The following is an 18,474-nucleotide window of genomic DNA, read 5'->3' on the forward strand; positions in this document are numbered from 1 at the left end:
ACGGACGCAAAGCTTTAGGAACTCAGACCAGCTCTTTGTCTGTTACGGAGGCCAGCAGAAGGGGATTGCCGTCTCTAAGCAGAGGATGGTCCACTGGATAGTGGATGCCATCACCCTGGCTTATCAGGCACAGGGTGTGCCCTGCCCGTTCAAGTGTTGCATCCTCCTGGGCGCTGACTCGTGGCCCCTCGCTGACAGATATTTGTAGAGCTGCGGGCTGGGCGACCCCCAACATGTTCGCTAGATTCTATAGCCTTCGTGTGGAGGCAGTATCCTCCTGTGTTCTCACCTCAAATGGGTAGAAGCATTGAAGGCCCCGGTTCAGTGTCGGCTTGCTAAAACTGCTCCAGAGAGTCCGTACTGTAGACCCTGTCAAGCTCCTCCATCCCTTCGGCAGCCAGACGTGGCGGAAAGTCTGGCGCCAGGCCCTCACTTGATGAATCTGTGAGAACCGGTAGAGGGCTGGGTTCCTAAGACCTAAGTGGATTCCATATGTGTAAAGTCTGTGGTTACACTCAAAGTAGATTGGTCTCTCGAAGCGACGTCTCCGTTCCCTCCTTCAGCGAATGAAGGTTACATACGTAACCGAGACGGTTTTTTTTTTAAACGTTCATTATATAAAAAGTGTTTTGAGCTGTCTTTTTGACTCAGGAGGTAGTTGGTGTTGAGAATCAGTGCATGAATCTCAACATTGTCGATTGTCACCATTGTTGAGGTTCATGCAGATTCTTGATGTCTGTTTGTCCACATAATCCCATCCAAATAATTTTTGCATAATGACTTAAAAACTTTTCAAATGTAAAAATCAGGACAGGTTTTTATGCAATAGTATTCTACGGCTACAGAAACACAAAATAATATACTCACAGATTAAACTGATGAGATCAGTGAATCAGGCCACTACAAGATGATTGAATCATCAATAAGTAACCAACTTCATCTGATCAATGTTTCTCTTGCAAAATTTGCTAAAACCAACATGTTTTCAAAGCACAGTTACAGCAGCCGGAGAAAATCTATTGTTAAAAAGTGAAGGGTCAAGAGCCCAACAAATGCTAATCTCCACAACGGTGACTTCAAACTTTATTATTTTCAAGAAAATATCAACATCTAAACCTCTGTTAATTCTCGATAAGAAGTTTTGTATGAAAGAAATAAAGTCAAGCTGGTTTGTAATGAGTGAAGATGCTGAGATTTAGAGAGATCTGTTAGTGTTTAATGTTCTGTTGCTGATGTTTTGTTTATTTATAGTGAAGGTGTTTGATCATAATAATTCAGGAAATACCTGTAAAATAACAGTGTTTTCATCTTAAGTAGATTTTACTTTAATTATGGTTTTTGTTTTGCAGCTGTTGCTGCCAGTCATTTGACATTTTATCATCTGACGGTTTTGTTATTGTATTAGACTATTTTTGTAATTTTACATTTGTAATTTAAGAAAACAGAAAAAAATACTGCATAAAAATGTGAATTACTGCAATTTTTCATTAATGTCATAATACTTAAAGTAACAGCTGAGTAGTTAATTTAGAGATTTTACAGACTTTTGACTACAATTTTACAATTGACTACAATTTCAACAACCTGAAAAAAATAACTTATTTTATTTTATTTTACTTTACAGTGTATCTATCTAGTGAATGTATATGTATATATCTATCTATATGTATATCTATCTAGTGAATATAGACAGACAAATAAGACAGATAGACAGCCAGATAGATAGATAGATTTAACTCAACTGGTTTTTTTTTTTTAAATGACTATATTGCTGGCTTAAAATTAGCCTTGCTCGTGGCTGTTTGAGTGTCTTGAATATTCCTGCTGCTCCATCCTGGCCTCTTCATGGATCTGTTTTATGGTCTTGGAGTCCAAATCAGCAGTATGAGACACCCAAAACTGCACTGAGAGGAAGGGAAAAAACAAACCCGTGACTGTGATAACACTTTTTCCTCTGAATTCAATTTAACTAAAGTCTCAGAATTGATGATTACATAAAGTTGTTGTAGTTTAAAGTTAAGCATAAAGTTGCTTCTTGTAGTTTACATTTGTAAATTGCTGTGGATTAAAAAAAAGTTAACAGAAAGCTTTGTCAAGTTGACAAAATGTCAATAACATAGGATTAGTTCACCCGAAAATTTAAATTCTGTCATTAATTGCTCACCCTCATGTCGTTCCAAACCTGTAAGGCCTTCATTCATTTGGGTTTTAACGGAGCAGTAAGATTCAGAGTAGACAAACATTTCTGATTGAAACAATTAAAAAGCCTGGTCCTGCATAGGAGGAGACATGTCAGGCAATAATAGGTCAGTTATAGCATAAAAGGCAGAAAATCTCTCACATGACTGAGTAGAGAGATAATGATTCAAATGAATCGCTGAAGATGTAGTAACAACTAGGGTGGGCTCACCAGCGGCTCGCTGGTGGCAGTGGGCCTCATCCCCATAAGGCCACGACTGATGTTCCTCTGAGCCCTCTAAACAAGCAGCAGCAAGTCAGTTTCAGCGCATGCAGTCAGACTCAGAGAAGCAGCCTCAGCATAGGCCAGTCCCAGGCAGTGCTCGTGAGGGTCCGCTGGCCATCAGATGCTGTAAAGTAGTTGTAGTATCTTCTGGTGCGTCTTTGACAGTGGAGAAGATTCTGAGGCAATTGTTGCACTTGCTGCATTTATACTGCCCACAGGCTTGTCAGTATTTGCATGCAATTTGCATAGATTAGCGACAATTGGCCAGTTTACGGAACTGCTGTTATCCTATAAGGTTTCAGGATTTCGGAGAAGGGGAGGAGTTCCCACAGCGATGCTTCGTAATGTAGAGTGAACGCTTGAAAGGGAACCACATGCTCTGCTGCAGGAGCTCGGAATGGACAAATTGGCGGGTTTCAATTTGTTTTAACGTGTGTTTGTTCCCACAAAGCTGTCCTATGACCCATGATGAGTTATATTACTATATTGTTATATACTATATACTATAATGTTGAGGCTTTTTGTTTACAATAAGCATGGTTGACAGACATGTGACATGCATTTAAAAAAAAAAAAAGGTTTTATTGTTTTGTTTTATTGTCTGTTTCCAGTCAAGCTGTTTTTTTTTTACTATGAATAGTGTAAAAAACGTATTTTTGTTTCCTAGTTTATCTATCACTATCTATCTATGGAAAGTGGTGAAAAATACACATCCCCTTAAATTTAACCTTTAAAGCCATATTTTTTTATTATTTGAAGTCAGTCTCCATGTAATAAAAATAATAATACTAATCACTTCAGATAGCTTTGATATATGCTACCTATTAACTTTTTAATCAGGAGGGCAAAGTAGCACCAGTCAACCACATTTTGACTTCATTTTGACTTTGACGTGTCCAAAAACAAGGTTTGAGGTAACTTCAAAACTCAGAAAACATGAAATCAGGAAATGTGACTCATTCTAATAGTAGTTACTGTGCAATATACGTCTCATAGTAATCAATGACCCATACGCATTTTCAGTATATATAACTACGTTTGCATCAAAATCATTTGTATTAAAAAATATAATACATCTATTGCAAGCACAGCTGTACAGTTTCAGTCTCTGAAATAATTTTCTTTTTTTCATATATGAGACACAAACTGCCTAATTTAAGTGTGTTAAATTTACACTTTATGAATTAAAACAACAGTTCATATCAGCTCCTAATTGTGGATATCAGCTAACAAATAAGACTTAAAAGCATTTCTAAGACGTTATTGAAAGAAAGCAGCTCCTGAGTTAAAGCAAACATAACGGTGACCATTATATGGGATCAGCCCATTCTTTGGTGTTATGGCAGATACATTTGTGTGGAAATCAGCACCTTTACTCAGAACCGTGAGGAGCAGAAGCAGCTGTGAGAGACTGAAGCAGGAGAGGAGGAGTGAGATCCTCTACTCTTCTCCGCTCAGAGGCGGCACACTGGCCAGAGCCGGGACCAGACGCTCGTACACCTGGATGCCCCGCAGGAACACCTGCTCATTCAGATACTCGTTATGATCGTGAAGCAGGATGGGAGTGAGATTCATCGGAGAGAAGCCAATGGCAGGAAGACCCTCCTACAAAAACACAATTCACAATATTATTAACAGGAACTCCCCTACGGAGGGATATAACATACAAAATTAATGAAATACACTAGTTTAGGGTCAGTATGATTTTAAATATCTATACAGTTAACATGTATGAATCAGAAATGTTTCTTGAGCAGCAAATCAGCATATTAAGAATGATTTCTGAAGGATCATGTGACACTGAAGACTGGAGTAATGATGCGGAGTAAATTCAGCTTTGAAATCACAGGAATAAATGACATCTTCAGGTATATTTTAGATTTTCTTTAGACGATGTGTCAGGTTGTTTGTGTCTGCAGACAGAAGTGAAATTGACTTACTTCCCTGATGAAGCGGCTGTCTGTGGCAGCAGGGAAGATTTCCTTTTTCAGAGTCACGTTCCTGTCATCAAATGCATAGAGTCACATGTCTGCACGTGTTCAACTAAAACTAGAGGCTCACAAAACTTTACAACAAACAAATTTTTCCCCTCACATGGCTTTGCAGGTGGAGCTAAATGCGTGCCACCAGGGGTCGCTCTCCTCTGTAGATGTGAAATTCTGGTCCATGTGTTTCTGAAGAGCAGAAAAAGGCAACAGATTTAAAGGGGTCCTATTATGCTCTTTTACAAAGTCTTGATTTTGTTTTGGGGGTGTACTAGAACAGGCTCTCATACTAGGTTGTTCGAAAATCACATTCTTTTTCACATATTTTACATTATTACAACACCTCTCTCCCCAGTCTGGCATGAATGGCTCGAATAGTTCCTGTATCAAATGAAGGCCCGCCTTCTGAAATACGAAATGTGCTGTGTCAGCTGGGCCAGTGTGTGTTTTGACTGGTTAGCTGGGCCAGTGTGTGCTGTGACTGGAATCTTTGTGATATCACAAATCCCGGAAAATATGCGTTGTAGTCCAAACGAGTCGTTCGTTGTAGTTTTTGAAAAGTGATTTCTGTTAAATAAAATATCTCCTTTTGAAGTGGACTTTGAGCTTTGTAACTTTGCAGATCTTTTTTATGCTCAAACAGCAACATTACAGACCAACTAAAGTTGAAAAAGTGAAAAAGCATAATAGGACACCTTTAAAATCAAATCATGAGTCTCTTGTGCTTGTACACACACAGTTTAGTAATTTACAGGAAGACTGACTCCCGCATTTACCACAACTATGCAATGTGTATGGAAACAAACTGAGGAACTAGTTTTTAATGTTGTATTTAAAAGTGTATCGGAGTTGTGTCTTTTCTTTATGTGGGGTGCAAAAAATCACAGGGAAGGTTTTGACTCAGTAGTGTTGCCAGATCTTGCTCGAAAAAATAAATAAATATTGCAACCTGCACCTGCCTACTTTATTAACTCCATAAACTGGATCACTTTAGGAGCTGAGCCCAAACAACAAACCCAAAGACGCTTAATAAGCATTGCTTATAATAAGTGGACATGGCAACCGTTCAAGAGCGCATGCTTCCAAATATAAACTAAACAAAACACGATGACTCTGTGGTTTAGTTAAAGGGGTGGTTCACTGTTTTTTTTCTAGGCTTGATTGTGTTTATGGGGTGCAGTCTAACATGTGTTAATCATTAGAATCGTTAGAAGACAGAATCGCGATTCTGATATGAACAGATTTTTACGTGCACCTCTAGTTTTCTCTTCCTCTTCTCTAAAGCAGCGCAGCATGGCCTCGCCCACTTCGTTGCATGTTCCCGGGGCCGGGGTTTATCAAGGTTTGTGACGTCACGAACCCGGGAAGTAACTCGTTGTAGTCCCTAACAGCCGTTTTTGTAGGCATTAAACTGCCAGAATTTTAAAAGATGATATCTCAGTTTGCATTGAACTTTCAGCTTCGTAACTTTGCAGATATTGTTTATGCTCAAACAGCTACACACACACTAACTAACGTTAAAAAATTGAAATCGCAATGAACCACCCCTTTAAAATCGTCTTTAAAAAGTCTTTGGTCAATGTAAAATTAAAAAGTGAGACCAAATGTGCAAGATGCCACATGCAACGGTTAGCATGATGTAAATCATAGCAGTTTCAAGAGCAAGTTCTAACGATAATTTCGATAATTCACCCCCGTATTTAAATGTAGGTGTCACTCCTGAATCTCTACAGTGTGTATGTGGCCATGGTCTCCTGGCAGACACATGAAATTACCAGATGTGAGATCAGGCCAGATGGAATTGTGTTTGGTGTGTAAAAATAAATCTGACCTGTGCAAAATCATATGTCACGTCCTCACCAGCTTCTTTACACCAGGCTTTTATCTTCACTTCAAACTCCTGTACAGTGAACAGAATCGGAAGTGACACACGGCGAAAGAATCAGTTCAAAGCCAAATAATTTAATAAATAAAAAGAGACTTGCAAAGGGAGGGGGGTGTAACTGAACTCGTGTTCGGATCCCATGTAATGGTCCAGATACACACCTGCAGGTTAACGGTGGGCGGGATTCTCAAGTCAAAGCTGACATCCATTTCCGCTGGAATCACATTGTAAGCCACGCCCCCTTTCACCATGGTCATGTTAACAGTGGTGACATCACCCAGAGTAAAACACTCATTGGTGTTCAGCCTGGAAATCACACACAGGTGTAGTTTCACGTTTAACAGATCTCCTTTAACCAGATGTTCAGAACACAGATTGAGAATGAAGCTCACCGGTGTTTCTCTTTCTCTCTGAACTCCAGGAAGGAGTTTATAACTCGCCGCTGTGGACACAACACAGACAGATGCATCAGAAACAGGATAAAAATAGACTTCAGGATAAAATAAACTTCATGATTTTAGGTTAAAATGCATATAAGTTACTTGCAATTTAATATAAACAACCTTTTGCCTTCATTTGTTCATTTTAAATATTGCTGTTTTTTAATAGTAAACACATTTAATGTAGTTTGTCAATTAATAGGAGAATAAACATGAAAACTGCATATACAACTATTATACAGTTTGAAAGAGTTTTGTTTCTAATAGTTCAACGTCTGTATGCTGTGCCCTCACAAATAAGAGAAGATATTACTTAATTTATAAGGATCTCACATGATCCTTCAGAAATCATTCTGATATGCTGATTTGCTGTTCAAGAAACATTTCTGGGGCCGGATTCACAAACATCATCTTAAGAAATAAGTTAAGAATACTCTTAAGATAAATTAAACGAAGTTCGTAAGAATGTTTTTAAGTGCAATTCTTGAAAAATGCTTAAGTTCTTAAAAATGTTTCCTAAGAACATCTTAATTTTTTTCTTAAGAAGAATAAATGAATAAATGGCTGAAGACGCACTAATAATCTCACACTTCAATGATTGTCTTTTTGCACTTCCTGCAGATCACCCTAATGATCATAATAAGCGCGCACACTATTATCATCGCAACCAGCTTGACTGGCGTTTTTAATGCGCCGTGTTTTTGAACAGTTACTTTTAAAGAGCCTGTCTTAAGCTGCAGCGATCGGTTTCTTTCATTTTTGTGCTGTGTTTTTGAGCTCTCTTCCGATATAGCTATTATCGTATTTGTACGATAATTTTGACCTCTGTTCAATGTACAATAATAAAATCCCATATTGTACGATCATTTCAGAATTTCATGATGCCTCAATTGATGGCAGTTGTAATCATATGGCTTCTATACTCATACACGAAATCGGCGCATCCAGTGTAGACAGCGTCACTGATTATAATGGGTTCTATCGCATTTTGCTCGCATCCAGTGTAGACATGGTGTAAAGTATGCCTAGTTATTTATCTATTGTGGTAATTTGCAGGTTGTGTCAAAAAGTTGTTGGTCTAGATAAATAGCTGTATTCTGTACGTTTGACTTGTGTACGATAATTTTCTTCCAAATACTATAATTTTGAGATTTTGGTACGATACTTGGACATTTCCAATCTGGCAACACTGGGTATGTGTGTCCGCGCTGCTACAGTAAACACGTCCTGTGTATGGGCACATTCATATGCGCTAAATACTGCCAAAGATTATATCGTATTTATAGGCTAAAATTAAAAACGAGCACCCTATCTGACTCGGTTTTTAGAGTTGTTAGTGAATTCTGAATTCAGCAAAAAGTCGCCTTACACATAGGCTAATCATGACCGATCATTGTTTACATTATCAGTCGTTGGTGTGTCACTTTAGAAAACCCGAGCACATCCCTATTAATAGTCCTACTATGTATTATAAGTAGATAGTTTTAATGTAATGCTTAAATATAACAATTAATTTGAAATAACCCAATAAATGAATTAAATCATTCTTACTATTTGGGATTTAAGACAAGTCTGGGGCTATCCTAACTATACGAAGTTATGTAGGATGATTTTTTAAGAAGCTTCTTTTCAAGAATTTGAAATCTTAAGATTTGTCTTATGAGCAATCTTAAGAAAAAAGATAAGAACATTCTTAAGAAGATTTTTTGGGAATATAAAAAAAAATTCATTTTTTTTCTTAAGTTGAAAAATAAGAAGAAAATGGCAGTTAAGAAGACTTTTTCTTGAGAATGTTTCATGAATCCGGCCCCTGATTATTAGCAATGTTGAGAACAGTTGCACCGCCAGATATTTCGAACTTCAGAATTCTATGTTGAAGTTAAAAAAATGGCATTTATTTGAAATAGAAATCTTTTGCACCATTATAAATGTTTTTATTTTTGATCAAATTAATTTGTCCTTGCAGAAAATAAAAATGTTTGGCCACATTACATTCTGAACACACTCACTAGTTTCTCTGCTGCTGTGTTCTCCACAAACCTGGAACCATGACCTGGACTTCCTGGACAGCGGACTGTGATCCCTGCAGGACAGAGTACATGTTTGTTACCACACACACACACAGACACAGAGTAAATGTGGCTACTGGCATATGTGATACTCACACCAGGGGTTCCTTTCTCCGTAGAAGACAGTATAGGCATTGGTTGGGTTTGCCAAACCTGTGAACAAATAAAACAGGCAAAAACTCTCTTTAATATTAGTGCATACATGTTTTAGTTTAAAAACAGAATTGTATGAAGATTGAATGGTAATGTATTGTATGTGAATGCTGCACTGTTTCACGGATGAGCTTAAGTATAAGGGAGCGCAGTTTGTGTCTTTCTGTTCAGAGTGGTGCTAAAGCAGTTTAACCGTTTAATGAATTCACCCCTCACTCTGTTAAAATCAAGTCTGCAATTCTGAGAAAACCTGAGAATACTAAAGCAACTACAACAACTAGAAGACTGAATCTGCAGGTTTGTTTACCTTCATCAAGGGCAAAACCAATGTTCAGCTTTTGAAATTCAGGGTGCTTCACAAATGTCTCCATTCCTTTGTGACCACCGACCTCCTCATCTGTCAAAAACATTAAAAACACCATAAATTTGTAGGCAAAGTGGCTTTTATTGCAGAACTGGTCATAACAGATACAAAAGCACCAATGGATCTTTGTTACGCAATGTTTAATTAGCTACAAATGAAAATGAGGATGTGAGGGACAGACATACAGTCTAGAGATAGGTTGTGTTATTGTCTTGGTGTCAATGAGCCAGTGAAAAACTGGTATTACATACATACTATATACTTAAAATTCTAGTATACAAATAAAACTCAGGAAAACATGTTTGTGAAAATTAGACATTGCATAAAACCAATGTGAAACGCCATTCAAAATCACATTTTACTTCCAGAAGTGTTTTTAATGTTGTGCAATAATACAGAAAACTTCTGTTAACTACAATTCGGGGTCAATTTTTACCACGTTGACTATCCACCTTATTTTTTATTTTTTAACACAGAAGCAAGCTGTTTTATGTGAATGTGCGAGACATACGGTTCATTAGTCACTGTAGTGAAATAACGTGAAGAATAACAAAGTGCAGTAAACAGTAAAACTGTTTGCACTACAAACCAGTGTGTTTATAATTTAGACAATACATTAAAATAATATGGTAAGATACACCAGTGTGCAATATCAAGCAGCAAAATAAGCTGTTTTATATAGCTAAAAATAGCTGGAAGTGGATGAGACCAGAAGCCACACATTAAATTTACAAATAGCTACATCCATTCAACCAAAAATAAGGTAGATAAAAAAAATTGCACTGGCTAAAATTAAACTGGTTAAAATTACATTGACAGTATACATAAGTATTCATTTACAAATGATTATCACAAATTTGTTCTGCTTGTGTTCGTGAAACGAATTGAATTCAATGCAATAATCGGTTCTACAATCAATTTACGGAGAAATTTGTTCCCATTGTATTTCATGAATCTAGTCACATATTTTCACTTGACTAGAAATCTTGTAGACTTTTCATTTATGTTTTCAATTAAATATGCCGTAATCCAGAAATAAAGGTGAGATCACATTACCATGCTTGACAAATTTTCACAAATGGTGAAATCTAGTCATTTTAATAGAAATCCACATGATCAGGAGTTTTGTGTGAGGACGAAATATCCTCACACATATTTTGCATGTTTCAATTTTACTGACATAATGCTGCTTGGTTTGAAACTATTGAAAACAGTAAATGGATGATTTTCACCTGCAAACTATTGTTAATGTGACTGCAGCTTAAAGGGGTCATGAACTGAGAAACCAAAAGTCTTGATCTTTTGACATATAAGAGGTCATTGTGCTATAAAAACATCCAGTAAGTTTCACAACTCAAAATTTTATCGGTAGTATAAAACAGATATTGAAGCCATACCAAAACGACAGCTTGTGGAATGTTCTAATCTATGATATAATAGTGTGGATAAGCACCACCTCCGCAGAAGAAGATCAACACCTGCTTCTACATCGCTGCCAGTTCAGCCCCGCCCACTGATTCTACGTCGCTGCCAGTTCAGCCCCGCCCACCGATTCTACGTCGCTGCCAGTTCAGCCCCGCCCACCGATTCTACGTCGCTGCCTGTTGAGCCCCGCCCACCGATTCTACGTCGCTGCCAGTTCAGCCCCGCCCACCGATTCTACGTCGCTGCCAGTTCAGCCCCGCCCACCGATTCTACGTCGCTGCCAGTTCAGCCCCGCCCACCGATTCTACGTCGCTGCCAGTTCAGCCCCGCCCACCGATTCTACGTCGCTGCCAGTTCAGCTCCGCCCATCGATTCTACATCGCTGCCTGTGTAGCCCCGCCCACCGATTCTAAATCGCTGCCTGTTTAGCCCCGCCCACTGATTCACACATGTAGCCTAGTGTTTACGAGAGACAAACATGCAGGTCTACACAGAAACCAAACGATAAAGATACTCTGAAGACAACAAGATGCTGTGCAGTGCCAAGCTGTGGAAAAACACAGTCTTTGCATTGCCTTCCCTCTGATCCCAACATTACGAAAGAGTGGATGAACTTTATTTTTAATGAAGATCCAGACGGCATCAGTAAGAACTCTTGTCTTTTGTTCACTTTATTTTACCACGGATTCGTTTACAAACAAGGCACAATTCGACGCAGGATTTTCAGTAAGATTGAAACTAAATTTGATGCTCTGCCGACTATATTAGATCCAACAGTAATGTCACAACACACAAGTGTGAGTAACTGTTTTCATGACATGGTCACTATTGCTTTGTCTGTTATTACAGATCGTTTGATATATATTGAGTTATTTATGCATTTTGAATCTAAATCACAGCAGTATTCATCTATGAGGAATGTACACTGTTAAACATACACAACTATTAGCCAATCATAGCAGTGGGTGTTCACTTCCGAGTTTACAATCCTCCACACCTATCCAATCAGAGCATTCTGATGAGGGGAGTCAAAACAGGACGGAAAATTGTCTATTACTTCTAAATTATGATTTTTGATGTAAAAATCTTGATAACATTATAAGTGAACCTCAGAGAACAGTACAAAATAAAAAACAGAGGCAGTTCATAACCCATTTAAGGTCTGTTGCTAAAATTTTAAACCATGTTGTGAGCTAACCTGGGAAAAATGTTAAATGGATAGTACGAGAAAATCTCTTCCCAGCCGCCTTCAGTCTGCGAATGGCTTCAATGTACCTGCAGAGAAACAAAACTTCAATACACAAGCAAACTCCATATCCAATTTAGATAACAAATTATTATGCTTTTCTTATGTTTGTTTGTGCCCAACCAAACCATAGCTGATGATCGAAAATATATGCCAATAATACTCCAAAAGATTTCAAGCTAATGTTCTTACTTCATCTCAAAACGTTCATGTTTTGACCACAATTTATAAAAATATAAACTTTAACAGTAACTGTAACTATAGTAGTACCTCAGTATTACAACAACAACACTGGCTTACCAGGTCAAAGGTTTTAAAGGGGTTTTTGTGTTCAAATTTTGTGTATTTGGTGTACTGCAATGTGTTTTTATGTGGTTTAACGTTCAAAAAACATATTATTTTCCACATACCGTACATTATTGTTTCTCCTCTATGCCCCGCCTTTCTGAAACGCGTCGATTTTTACAAAGCTCATCGTTCTGAAAAGCGAGGTGTGCTCTGATTGGCCAGCTGTCCAGTGCGTTGTGATTGGCCGAATACCTCAAGCATGTGACGGAAATGTCACGCCCCTTACCATATTTGGAAACACACAGCGTCCCCACAACACGGCGGCGGCAGCAACAATACTACAGCGAGGATCAAAGTTACGCTGCCTTTCTTTGGGTAAACATTTGGGCGATGCTATGCAAATCTTCCCACACAGTGACGTAGATTTGTGGGGGTGTGTTTAAACGAGGCATTTTAGGAAGGTGTGGACGAGTCTTAACTTATAATACCTCTTCAGGTTTGAGACTTTAATTTTTGCATCTTTACAGATCTTATCAGATCTTAACAGCTTGTAACGCTCCAAAGTTTTGTGTCATATGACCCCTTTAACATAATTTTTAGTTTGTAGCAGGTTTTAAACTCACTGTATCGTGACACATTTCATATCCTGAGATCCTCTGCCGTAGATGTTGCCATGCTCATCTTTAACAGCAGCAAATGGGTCATGCTTCCAGTGTTCCTGAAGCAGACGGGAACACAGTTTTTAAGTGAGATCTGACCCATGCTATGTGATCTGTACAGTGACTGACGTGTTACAGCAGTACCTCATAAACTGGAACCACATCAGTGTGTGAGTTCAGCACCACAGACTTCAGCTCCGGCCGGCTGCCGACCCACGTGATGATTGCAACGACTCGACCCGGACACACCTGAAAGGCAGGTTTAAATCAACATGGATGTGATTGATGAAAAACATGATTAGAGTTAGACAGATCCAGCAGTTAGTATCAATACCTCCACTTTCTTCATGGGTAAAGCCAGCTCCTCTGCTATCCGCTCCAGGAACCTTACAGCAGCATCTGACAATGAGTGATTGACAGACGCAGATTTACTTTACTGACCCCAGACATGATAGTCAGCAACTTTGCATTTGTGATAACCAAAGGTTGCGTTTCATATAATCATTATCCCTCAGTTTCAGAGACAAAAGTTGTTTTCTATTTATATCCGTCTGTAGAATAATGTAATTGTAATGTAACTAAATAATGTAAATGCAATCCATTGTGAAAAAGACACCAGACACTGCAGTTCTGCGATCTGTTCACCCATATTAATGAACAATATGTCATGAATTATTCCACTGAACTAAACACTCTTTAATCCCTATTTGCATCCTTTACTCTGGGGATGTTTGCAGGAAAGACCAGGTCAGGGCTGCACCAGCTATGTGCAATTTACAATATATGCACGACTAAATATTTACGGAGTGTGTATTTACACTAACTCTGCCTACCAAAGTGTGATTGGGGTAGTCAACACTACAAAAGACGGCTGTCAATCTTCAGCTCCAGTGGGGTAGGTGGTAAAGCGCTACCACAGTCTTTTGAATGCGATCGACCCGAGTTCGAACCCACCTTTTGCTGAACTGTTTTTCCTCCCTTTTCAAATCTCATATCATTTATTTTCAATAAAAAATGAAAAAGAAAATACTCAAAAATTTGAAAATAAAGTATGTGTAGGGAGGGCTTTATTGTCCCAATAAAGTGGCATCCATTTAATAATTTGACTTAAAATTATCATTTACACTCAATACGTTATTACTGCATACTGTTTTATAATGTACTACAATACTGAGGTGCAGATAATTGCCTTTATTTGCATTAAATGGTATAAATAGCAGAATAGCAAAATTTTCACTTTGTGTAACTAGAATCCATTGTTAGCATCTATTGCGATTTACAGCCGCTGCCAAATATTTAAGCGTTGCATCATTAAATTTAGTAGAAACATAACTCTGTGTAAAAGCTAAATATCTGCAGTGGCTGGAATGGAGTGGTGCAGGTATGATGGCAGAAGCCAGAGGACTAATTCACTGCTGGTTCCTATGTGGATTTATAATGGGTTTTTTCAATTTGTGAGTAAAATGAAGCCTGTGGTAAACTTAACTTGACGATACACTGAAGTTTTGTTCTACAACATGAAGTACAGTATGCCTTCAATACTCTTCTGCATTTCTGCAAAAATTGAATCTAAACTGTAATAAACAACTTAGGTTAAATTTGATTAACCTACGATTAACCTAACCTCGATTAACCTACTCCTAGTTTACTGTATTAAGTAATCATCACCTCACTTGATCAAAGATCAACTAATGGACTTTGATTGGATGTCATTGGTGATGCATTACAACACCTTTCAGGGCAAATTAGTCTTAAAACTAGTAAACTGCCAGCGTAGGCAAAATTTCTAGACGTTGTAGGGGTTAACATGTATTCCTGTGCAAAGGTTAACCCGAGTCATAAACCTAGAAGGTGAAATTGCACTTCTATTTACTGCAGGACAGGGTAAGAGGGTCTCTGAGGTACCGTAGTCGGGCTCTGGGTGGACGGTCTTCAGCCGCAGGTATTCTCTGAACAGGGTCACTGAAGGGTCTTCTGTCCCGGGGCCATTCTGGACCCCTCCACCGCCGTTTGGTCCATCTTTATCAGGCAACATACCGGCCCACTGTCCTGTGACGAGACGGTTCATTATTAACCAATACACACTCTCATACACGCATATGTGTGAATTTTAAATGTCTAAAATCAAACTTGAATAAATATATATATAAGAAAATAAAGCCTTTTGAAGGGCCATTTTAAGGATTTTTTTTTTACATTTAAAATTTTTTAACATTATATCATTATATTTATGAAGTACATTTTCATGAACCATAGCTCTATTAACTGTGATTCAAAAGGTGAGAAATAATACTTTAATTCAACAAAGATGCATTAAAATGATCAAACGGGACAGTTTATAATACATTTCTATTTATATACAACATTTATATAATCCACAAACATTGCAACATATTTCTATTTCAAATAAAAGATGTTCATTTTGACCTTTATATTCATCAAAGAATCCTGAAAAAGTATTTTTAAATATGTATTTTAAATAAAAAAATATGCATTTAAAAAAAATAGATGTTTAATATTATTAAATTATTTTAAATAGTCTTTGAAAATATGAATTTAAAATTATAGTTAATATTTTTTAAACATCCTCATACAGGGTTTGGCTGCATATTTACACTTAATAAAACAAAACAAAATAGCAGATCTTACAGATGACTTATTACTGGTTAGTTCTGGTTTCTAGGCTTTTTGGGGTTTGAACCTGACACTGGCTGGTCACATAAACTGCTTAGACTTGCCTTATAAGTTAGTATAAACTTACTTATTGTCCATTAAACGTCTGCATAAACCAGTTTACATGTTCATGTAGCAAACTTAAAAAAGTTACAACCAGTCTTAAAGAAAAAATGACTTGTAACAGTAGTCTACGCAGTTTATGCAACCAGCCATTGGTTTTAAAGATGGGAGATACATTTTATTTTTTACAATTACATAAAAACATCTAATTTCAGGGGGAAAAATACATAAATAAAACGTAAAAGACTTGCCTTCTGGCTAGTTGGTCAGATTGTTTAACTGTCAACACAAGTAAACAAACATGCAAAACAACATGGCAGGAAAAGAGCTCGATTCTTTACAGAGTAAACATCACTGCACAACAAATACCAGCCTGTTTCAAATCAAACAAACGTCTGTATTGATGTGTCGTGTGTTTAATAATAAATCTATCCATCAATAGCAGCTGACACATTGACTCACCTGCTTCAGCTTCAGCGCGAGCTCACTGCTGATTTGCGTCTTAATCAGTAAACAACACTGTTACAAACACTGTCTTTCCCTGTAATGGATATCTGAAGGTAATTTATAACTCACCTTCGCTCCAGGGTCCTCGGCTGAACTCGGGTCGTTACTTATTATGCTCGATCATGCCCAAAAACACCTCTCTCGCTCCGGAGGCTAGCGTCATGACGTCGCAAATCTCCGTTACGTACGTGATGTTTAGAGCGCGTGCGCGAAATGTATGAAACGTTTTTGGTGTAACGTACCAGTGTTGGGGAAAGTTACTTTTAGAAGTAATGCATTACAATATTGCGTTACTTCCTAAAAAAAGTAACTAATTACGTTACTTCGTTACTTGTTATTGAAAGTAATGCGTTACGGTACTTTTGCGTTACTTTTTAAATCTGGGCTGGACTTGCTTGTTTGCTTTTAATATAAGAAGTTATATTTTTGGCAAATATAAAAGCCCTTTCACAACAAACGCCTCAGGCTGAAGGAAATGTAAATTCATGTCTGAACAGTAGAACGCAGAAGAAGAAAGTTCAACTCTTCAGCAATAAAAAAGAAGAAGAAATGTTAGTTTATCTTGAGTCATTTTTGCTTATTAGTATGGTTGAATTGGATCACCGAAAGTCAGCAGCGAATTGGTTAATAAAATGGGATTAAATACATAAAGGATATTTGTATTATTTAACATATTTAATTATTGCAGCTTTGCGTCCACTTGAAAAAAGTAATCTGATTACGTAACTCGCGTTACTTGTAGTATATTACCCCCAACACTGTGGTGTACTGCAGTAATGTGCTTCTGAAATGAAATTCCCATTCGTTTTCTCCACAGGGATTAAACAACACCAACAGCTAGAGAGATTTAAGCAGACAACGAACTTCAAGATGAACTGTCTGGACGCAAGACAGTCACGTTATTTAAAAAAGGTTGGAGGCATTTTTCATAGCTTTTTTAGATAAGTGATTGTTATTCCTGGTCCTGTACGTCTTCTTTATTTAGCACGCTTCAGAGCTCGAAAAACACACTGTTTTGCATAATATTGCCAGCTATTTTCCTGAATGGATCGACGTGTTCGAAGGAATCGGTTCAGTGAATGATTCAGACTCGCTCATCAGTCACTTGCCGCCACCTACTGGTGTAATGAAGGAAGAACCCCGAGTTACTGGGAAAAGTCCGCAGCTACGCAGATTTACCACATGGTACTTGTGTCTTTTCTCGTCGAAAACGCTTGTGAATGCTGGATAATTGTTTAAATAATGTTGTACACATTGCTGCAGTTCTGTGTGTAACTATATCAGGCATCAATCATTGGAACTGATAGATTTAACTGATTAACCTGACAAATAACTCGTTTTTAAAACATCCGCCGGCTAAAACACGTATTTTGAATTCAACACAACTAATTTCGCCAAAAAGAGCGACGCGTTTTATTTTATTTTATTCTATCCTATTTTACAAGATTCACGTGATGTATTTAGCTTGTTGTGATTTTGAATCTGAGTATGTGACATCTGTAGTGCGTACTAGCAAGCAGGCGTTGGTGGTATAGTGGTTAGCATAGCTGCCTTCCACGCGAAGGCCAGCCGCACATAGGTGTAGAGCGCTGACTAGCCAATAGGAAGGAAGGAAGTTCCAGGGAGGCGGGACGAGTAAAATACACCCAATTAGAGGTTCGAATCCCGCCTCGGCCGCAAATAACATAAAATGAATGTGTAATCATTTTTCATCTAAATACACTTTAAGTACGATTAGCATATAATAAACGAACTTTGTGCACAAAGATAAAATAAAACTTTTAATAATTGTACTTGTGTAGGATATTCAAAATGTGCAACGGTCTTAATGAACATTTACATTATAATAGGGTATAGTTATCTATAATAGAGAAAATATTTGAATGTGAATAATTGAAAAGAACATTTTGACTGCTGCGCGAAGGTTGACCCGGGTTCGATTCCCGGCTAACGCAGCATGTTTTTCCTGCTTTAAGTAACTTTGAGGAAAAGATCTTTTCATGACAAGATCGATAATTATAACGTTTTAGTTATGGTCCTCATTCTATGTTAATTGGGAAGTCCACACTACACTATAACGATTAATTTTTCTGTTCTGGCTGATAAACGAAGAAACAAAATGTCCTCAAGTTGCCTGGCAACATTGCTCAAAAAGTTGCCCAGTGTATCATCAGCCTAACAATAACTAATGGGGCCTTATTGTTAAGTGTTACTAAAAAAAAATGTCATCTACTTTCTAATATCCATCCTAAT

At 37.7% G+C, this 18,474-nt stretch overlaps 1 protein-coding gene across 2 annotated transcripts; it reads right to left on the reverse strand.

Moving 5' to 3' along the window:
- Positions 1–3,205: 3,205 nt before the first annotated feature.
- On the reverse strand, positions 3,206–16,401 carry LOC107655273 (aminoacylase-1A-like). 2 transcript variants are annotated; one of them, XM_016442716.1, is made up of 15 exons: positions 16,291–16,401; positions 14,884–15,027; positions 13,313–13,377; positions 13,123–13,227; positions 12,943–13,037; positions 11,984–12,060; positions 9,304–9,393; positions 8,940–8,996; positions 8,784–8,857; positions 6,727–6,776; positions 6,496–6,640; positions 6,281–6,349; positions 4,559–4,638; positions 4,405–4,465; positions 3,206–4,069 (listed from the first exon to the last, which is right to left on the reverse strand). In XM_016442716.1, the coding sequence occupies exons 2-15, from the start codon at positions 15,011–15,013 to the stop codon at positions 3,905–3,907; spliced, it is 1,263 nt and encodes a 420-aa protein (XP_016298202.1). In that variant the 5' UTR covers positions 15,014–15,027; positions 16,291–16,401; the 3' UTR covers positions 3,206–3,904. The 2 variants fall into 2 exon arrangements, with proteins under 2 accessions (XP_016298202.1, XP_016298204.1); XM_016442718.1 differs by lacking the exon at positions 16,291–16,401 and adding an exon at positions 16,177–16,284.
- Positions 16,402–18,474: the final 2,073 nt, after the last annotated feature.

This window comes from Sinocyclocheilus anshuiensis, unplaced genomic scaffold (assembly GCF_001515605.1).
Source record: "Sinocyclocheilus anshuiensis isolate Anshui unplaced genomic scaffold, SAMN03320099.WGS_v1.1 scaffold988, whole genome shotgun sequence".
Classification (NCBI taxonomy): Eukaryota; Metazoa; Chordata; class Actinopteri; order Cypriniformes; family Cyprinidae; genus Sinocyclocheilus; species Sinocyclocheilus anshuiensis.